Source organism: Apium graveolens, chromosome 6 (genome assembly GCF_009905375.1).
Source record: "Apium graveolens cultivar Ventura chromosome 6, ASM990537v1, whole genome shotgun sequence".
Taxonomy (NCBI): domain Eukaryota; kingdom Viridiplantae; phylum Streptophyta; class Magnoliopsida; order Apiales; family Apiaceae; genus Apium; species Apium graveolens.
Window position 1 is genome coordinate 203,336,524 of NC_133652.1, and position 8,094 is coordinate 203,344,617.

Consider the following 8,094-nt stretch of genomic DNA (forward strand, 5'->3'; position numbering starts at 1 on the left):
ATTATCTTCTGATAATCTAAGTTCTGATATCCTTAAGTTCTGACTTCCAGTAAGTCCTGATTTCAGTAAGTCCTGATATTTCATGTTAGTTAAGATCTGAAAAATAAACATGAAACATATTAGACATGACATCTCAAATATATCTAATATTGTGGATCCAAGGCCTTCCCATGATTATGTTGTATGTTGAGTCAACATCTATTATGTAAAATTTCTTCAAAAGATTGACTCATTGTGCATAAGTAGGCAATGTAATCTCTCCCAACGTTCGTTTAGTTTCTCTAATGAATCCCACCAATGTTTTCAATTTTTTAATCATGTCATTTCCAGCACGGCCTTTTTGTTTCAACGTGCTCAACATCATGATATTGGCAGCACTCCCGTTGTCAACTAGAATTCTCTTGATCAGGAAATTCCCCACAGGAATTGAGATGATAAGTCCATCTTGTTGTGGTTCTCGAAAACTTCTCTTCTTTGACTAGTCAAACATCAAAGATGGTAAAATGTTACTACTAATTCCCACTTGAGAAACTTGTATGTCTGTCTCTTTAGCTGCCCTTTTAGCTTGCGAATACGTGGATCCACACACTTCAGAACAACCTGTGATGAAGTTAATTACTTTGTGATGTGGTGGTGGTGGTGGTTGCCTCATTGGTGTCATATTGTCTCTTCTGGGCGACCCATCTCTCATGGTGTAAGCTATCTTCTTTGATGTCATGAACTCTGTTTGGTATCCCTTCTTGGTTAAAAATTGTAATTCTCTTCGTAAAGCTACACATTCATAAGATTTATGTCCGTAATCTCCATGATAGTCACACCATAGTTTGGAATCTGGATTTGTCTTAGGCTTGTTACTCTTTACTGGCCACTTGACTACATCTCTCAGCTTGGTGAATTCCTTCATCATGGCTGAAGGTGTTATAGTGATTCCATAGTTATCGTATGTTGGTGGAAGATTTGATTCTTTCCTCCAGTCACTGCGTTCCTCCTTTTTCCAATCATTACGTTTTCATGTCGAGTTGACATATACTTCATCCCTGGAAGGCCTTGCATATGGATTCTAATCCCTAGATCCCGGTGTCGTAATCTTTCTTGATAGCTTATAATACTTCTCGTCGTCCTCCATCCTGTCCTCTTCCAACCTTACTTGTGCCATAGCTTTGGCTTGCACATCATCCATTGTTCTACAAGGATATTTTTTCAATTCCTCATACAGTGGAGATTCACGTTCTAATCCCCTTCTGAATGCTTCAATAGCTATGGGGACATCACAGTTGGTAATGGTCACCTTCTCTCTATTGAATCATGTCAAGTAATTACACAATGGCTCTCTATATCGTTGCACAATCTTGTATAAGTCACTGGTGGTCTTCTCAAACACTCTGCTACTAGAAAATTGCATGTTAAACCCATCTACCAAGTCAGTAAATGTCTTGATGCTCCCATGTGGGAGATTCGCGAACCCTTGCAAGGCCGGTCCTGACAGCGTAGAACCAAAACCTTTGTACATACATGCTTCCTTCAGGTCACGCGTAATGGGAGCCGTGAACATTCGTTGTTATATTGTATAATATGCTCCAATGGGTTCGTGGGGCCGTCGTATGGCCTCATTTGCGGTACCGTGAATCATTTTGGTATTTCAACCAGAGCGATGTTGTCATGAAAGGATGAGTCAGCATAACTTGTGGGAGTTGCCTTCTCCAGTGGCGTTGGAACGCCTGGGATTCTTTCAATTAAATCCTTTACTTCTTTCAATTCTTTTTTGAATTCCTCCGTAATGTGGATTCGAGATCTCGTACTCATGTGGCGTGACCTTCTTTTATCAGTATCTTTTTATTGATCATCATGATCATCATATCGTTGCTCATCATGTCGTTTATCCATATTATCATCGTTATTTGTTACGTCCTCTACGTCCTCTATCTCAATGATATCTTCAGTCCCATTTGTTGTCCCTTCATGTTGATCCCATTTCTCTACATCATCCATGTCCAAGCATCTAACTACACTTGGGATTGTCTTCTTCGTCGTTGTTTTGGTCTTGGATTTGGCCGTAATTTGTTCTATCTTCAGTGTTTCATTTTTGAAACGTATCTTCTCCATCTCTTCTTGTATTCTCTTCAACGTTGCTACCATCTCTTTGTTGCTCTCAGCCTCAGCTCCTTAATTAGTGACTTGCTCATCCAAAATGTCGCCCGCCATCGTAGTGTAACAACCAAATTCTTAGCAAGTTTCCCACAGACGACGCCAATTGTTTTTACCAAAATTAGAGGGTTAAGTGCTAAGTATGGTTAATTTTTCTAATTATATGATAGTGATAATCTAAGAACTATGTAATAAACATGACACAATGAATTGTTGAAGCAAAAAACCCATAACTGGGAAAAAACTGCGGGTGGGATTGATTACCCAACCAAAATGAGTTCTACTAGAAATATGAGGATGATTACAAGATGTTTTACATGGTACATTGCATTGATCACTAACCAAATCTAAATCTATTGCTTTATTTATAAGTGTTATTCTTGGTGGTGTGCTTCTGTGTAACGCAAGTTCTGTTCTTTTGTGTAGAAGACCAGCTCCAGTTGTTTGTTTCTGTGTTTATCCCTCCATATTTTATCCCCTTATTAGCTCCTCTTTTTCTCCAACTCCCCATTTTTTATAAATCTTTATGAAAGTAGATAATGTTGAGAAGCTTAACTGATATTCCTACAAATTCGGTCCATAGCTTGACAGAGTCTTTTGGTTTTTCTCGTTGTTGGAAAGTAGTTGTTGATGTCTAGATCGCCTTCTTACTCTTCCCATCTCGACTTGATCCTTGCACTCCTTATCGTCCGTCAATTGATCATGTTATGTCATGACAAAAAATCCATATATAACAATAGCCCCAGATTTTATTAACTAAAATAAATTAATTTACAAAATCTATAAACTAATTTTTAATTATCGAACACACATTTTGAGGTATATGTTTGATATTTATTATGATTTAAATGATTCAAATGATACGCAATTAAGTTTGATGATTAAACAAATATACGGACTTCAGTTGAGTGGCCACTTTCATATTTAACCCCAACTTTTTTATATTCAAGGAACCTAAAAGGTACGCACTTTGTTAATCTGTTCTTCTTTTGTGTATACTGGCCTTGTACCCATGCAATGCACGGGGAGCATAATTCATATTAATTATGATTTTTTTATATATAATTTTTTTTTACAAAAACCTCTTTGTAACAATTGAAAATAATATATGCATACAATTTTTTATCATGAAAATTTTGTTATTTTAATTAATATTATACTTTTTAATAAAATATCATATTTTTCCAAATTTGAAATCTTCAAATTTTATATGTTTTATTTTAGGCAATGTAATTATAGTTTATTACACGTAGATAGATAATTTTTCTTGTAAAAGTTATAAAATAATATATTAAAATCCCATTTGCATTTTTTGGTAAATAATTTTCGAATTAATAAAATTTTTAATTTCTTTTTAATATAAATATAATGAATAATTTCTAAATATACTTTTAAAAGTAAAACAAAAGTATACCATAATAAATCTTTTACACAAATTTTCAAATTTTTATGAAATTTTTGAATATTATATTAGTTTATTTTTCAAAGTTATATTCAAATTAATAATTTTTTTGAATTATATTTGATATAATTAATTTAGAATACTAACTAACCATATATTTAAAAGAAGACTTTTAATAATTATTACTTGTTAATAAGTAATTTTAATGTCTAGAAATATATAATATATATAAATATTATTATTGTATTACTTTTACATATTTTAATTTTACTTCTCTGCACAGCTTTCGTCATATGGCAACTGGTAAGACCTATTTCTCAACATCTACAGACAGACCAAAAAAATACATTTTTCATGAATTTTTCAACCAAAAAAGATATTCAAATTTGAGAAATATAAAGATGTAAAAACAAATCTTAAAGTTATGCAAATTCACTTAGCATGTTAATATCCATATGCAAATTTTCAAATAAGATTAGAACCCAATATAAATGCCGAGTAATAATTAAATTATATTGAAACCAAGCATACCGATTAGGACCTTATATTAAAAAATTGATCAGCAGAGAAAAAATAACACTATTTTAAACCATAATTAAACATTTTCTTAAGATAAAATAAAAATTTTCTTAAGACATTATTATATTTGGAGTGTGAGTTCCTCATCCCCTCCTCCGTATGTGTTGAAGGTGTTTAGAGGTTTGTATGACAGTTAATTACTAATAATTTTTTCATCCCACATTCATAATTAGTTAATTATTGATTTATCCCTGACAACCAAACATGTACGATCAAAACTCCATTACTCCATATATAATATTTTATACCTAAGTTCCATCTAAATGCGTTCCTCATTTTATAAGATAAAAAATAAAATTATCTATTTCAAAATATTTCAAATCAAACTTATCCATTCAATTTTTTTAAGAAAATGATACTATTTTAACCCAAGAAACAATGATTGTTGATTGCTACTTATATTTATTTTTATTAAGATAATTGTTGCTTGTATTATATATAACAAATTTAACATTATTTTATATCATTTAAGAATATATAACTATAGTTCAATTTTATTGTGTATATGTTGTGAACTTGATGATTTCATTAACAAAACACCTTGGTAGATTTTACTTAGTGAAAATTGGAGCACTCGATGGATAAGGATTATAGTCCCGACGGATGACTCAATATAATCCCGACGGATGATGATTTATTATCCGTTGAGTGAGTAGCTTATGTGACAATAAGTCTGTAGCACATTTCTGCATACACCATTGTTTAGATTCTGTAAGTAGTACTCAAGTCATGTTGACTTTATCTAGATATGCAGAATAGGTTGATTAATTGTACATAGATGATGTCTTGTAATCTTGCATAAATGAAATGAAGTCAAGTGCCAGATTGCTACCCGACGGATAAACAACAATGCCATTCGACGGATGATCAACTAGATAACTCGACAGATGATCATGAACCCGACGGATAAAGAATTCAAACATCTGTTGACAGTGACAACACAGTCACATGCGTCGAGTGTATGCAAATGGAATGTGGAAGCCTATTCAACTGGGTTTTAGAGAACAAAGAAGCATTGCCATTTCCATGCTATTATGAAGATATTCAAAGATGCTGGAATAGAGTAATGAAGTAGCATAGTATTAGACTTGATAGTTTTTATTTTATTATCCTGTCTTATTACTTTGTAATCTTGGTGATATATAAACCAAGAAGCAACAAATAGAATAACTAACTAAGCAACCAAGAGAGAAACATTTGTAAGCTGTATTCTTAGCATTTCTCTGTATTCTTAGTTGTTCTACATTTGTAAGCAGCTGTGAGCATTTTGCTACACAGAGTTCTCTCGATATATATTATATATGTCTGGTGGATACATTCAAATCCACCAGAAAGTTTTATAAAGACTTGTGTTTTTAATTACTTGTGTTTTGATTCTTTTGAAGTTATTATTCCGCACTCTGCAAATCAATTCACACTAATATATATATATATATATAAGTTAGAACAATTTTATTTAAGAAAAAGTTTCAAGAATTCCATTCAACCCCCCTTCTGTAATTCTTGTTGAATTGTTAAGGGACTACCAATTGGTATCAGAGCCCGCTCTTGATAAACAAAGAGTTTAAAGATCAACAAAACAGCAAGATGAACAAGAAGGATGTTGGAGTCAAGATTCCTTTTCTAGATAAAGATAATTACCATCACTGGAAGGTAAAGATGCATCTTCATTTACTTTTTCAAGATGAGGCCTATGTAGATTGCATAGAAAGAGGCCCTCATGTACCTATGAGAGCTGCAACTGGAAATGAGCCATCAGTCCCCAAGCCAAGGCATGAATGGTCTGATCCTGATATTGAACAAGTCGGGAAAGATAAGAAGGCCATGAATATTTTGTTCAATGGAGTTGATGGTGATATGTTTGACAACATCATCAATTGCAAAACTGCCAAGGATGTTTGGGATACTATACAGATTATTTGTGATGGCACTGAGCAAGTTAAAGAAAACAAGATGCAACTACTGATTCAACAATATGAACATTTTCACAGTGAAGAAAGTGAGTCTATCACTGACATCTTTAGTAGGTTTCAAAAACTACTAAATGCTCTGAAGCTGCATGGAAGGGTCTATCAAAAAAAAGACTCCAATCTGAAATTCCTTAGATCTCTTCCAAAGGAATGGAAAATAATGACAGTCTCATTAAGAAACTCTCAAGATTATAAGGAGTTTACTTTAGAGAGACTGTATGGCATCCTGAAGACTTATGAGCTTGAAATAGAGCAAGATGAGAGGATGGAGAGAAGAAAGGAGGATCCATTGCACTAGTTGCTGAGTTAGAAAAAGAGAGGGAGATGAAGATGGAAGCTGTTGAATCAACTTCAAGGGTCTGTGAAAACAAGGGCAAGGGGCTGGTAGCTGAAAATGAAGATTCTTTGAGCCAAGATGACATGGAGGACATTGATGAACATCTTGAAAGAGATATGTCCTAAGTCCAATCATGTATGAGGATTTAGGAATTACATTTATGTAACCTGTTTTGATTTCATTGATATTAATAAAAGGCTTGTTTTATTTTTATTGCGGGCTCTATCTATTTAAATGTTTAAATAAGATATACCACAGTTTAGAGTAAAGCTTTTTATGGATTGTGATGAGATCATAACAATGAGACCTAAAAGATGATAACTCTAAACTTAAATAGTTCCTGGTCGTAGGATTACTAACTGGTAATTAATAATCTGCAAAGATCGGTACATACTATGCTTGCTTCATTATGAAGGATGTCTGTTCTCATAGACATTTGTGTGGTGACACTATAGCTAGTATGTAGGTACTTATTATAGAATATGTTCACTGAAGATGACTCACACAGCTGAACAACTGATGGAGTTCACTCACGTGTCAGCAGTTGTTCACATAGTGATAGTTGTACAAGTATCCTTAGACTTGAGATCATCATAGTCATCTTGTGTACACTGAACTATGCTTTGGTTTAGTTCTTAGTCTCAAGGGACAATTATAAGGGCTCTACTGGGTATAGGAATTTGTACACGAAGATAGTGTATGATCAATAAAGGATCTACCCCTTCCAGTGTAGGAAGAGAATGTTCAATGTTGATCCACTTATGTTAGTTCAGGAATCTCTGACCAGAGTGAATGAAATTAGAAAGGAGTTTCTAATTTACATTAAATAGAACTAAGAATAGTGAATGGGAAAGCAAGTGATTAAATAAGATAGGCTTGACACAAGTTCCATACCTTGTATTTAATCGTGACATTGCAGGGTAGAAGGAATTGATTGTACGGTAACTACTCACTGAATAGGTTCTTGGTATTCTAAGCAGTGAATTCGTATTATCCGGATAGTCGCGATATGCTGAGAAGTATCCCTCACGATGTAGAATAAATATGATTAATTAATTAATCATATTTAATGAATTAGAGAATTTATATAAATAATGATAAAATAGTTTTATTATTATTTATTTCTACTACCGGCTTAATATTGAACCTACAGGGTCACACCATAAAAGAGAATAATTTAATGGTGGAGGAATTAATTAATAATGGCTGATAATTATTTATTTATGAAATAAATAATTAATTGGCAAATTTAATAATTGATTAGATGAGATTTAATTGATTATAAATTAATTAAGAAAAGGTTCTTAATATTATTAATTAAGAATTTAATTTTTGGAAATTAAATCAAGTGAGAGAATTATTTCTAAAGAGTTTAGAAAAAGGATTAATAATTAAAAGGTGTTTTAATTATTAGTGAGAATAATAAAGGGTTAATAATAATAATATTTTATGGAAAAAATTTCAGCTAAAAATTTTGCCTATAAATATACTATTATAAACCCTTTTTTGCCTCAACCAATAAGGTTTACAAAACCCTAATTCTCTCCATCTCCTCCTCCTTCATTACATCGTTTTCTTGGTGGATACCGGTGTAGTGATTCACACTTGAGGAGCAGCTGCTAAGGATCTCCGTTCATCGTTCTTGGATCGCTATTAAAGAC

The 8,094-nt window shown here is 32.8% G+C and overlaps 1 protein-coding gene across 1 annotated transcript; it reads right to left on the bottom strand.

The window, feature by feature from the left end:
• Positions 1-229: 229 nt before the first annotated feature.
• On the bottom strand, positions 230-1,552 carry LOC141665685 (uncharacterized). The gene is made up of 4 exons (XM_074471668.1): positions 1,380-1,552; positions 1,148-1,295; positions 620-988; positions 230-478 (listed from the first exon to the last, which is right to left on the bottom strand). Exons 1-4 carry the CDS (start codon positions 1,550-1,552, stop codon positions 230-232), a joined length of 939 nt encoding a protein of 312 aa, XP_074327769.1.
• Between the last annotated feature and the right edge of the window lie 6,542 nt (positions 1,553-8,094).

Excerpts from the sequence above, each read along its gene's own strand:
- LOC141665685 (XM_074471668.1), bottom strand. The coding sequence starts at position 1,552 with ATGTTCACGGCTCCCATTACGCGTGACCTGAAGGAAGCATGTATGTAC. Across the intron at positions 1,296-1,379 it reads CAATTTTCTAGTAGCAGAGT|AGAGAAGGTGACCATTACCA; the intron begins GTTTGAGAAGAC and ends ATGATTCAATAG. Across the intron at positions 989-1,147 it reads AAGCCAAAGCTATGGCACAA|GAGGAACGCAGTGACTGGAG; the intron begins GTAAGGTTGGAA and ends GATTGGAAAAAG.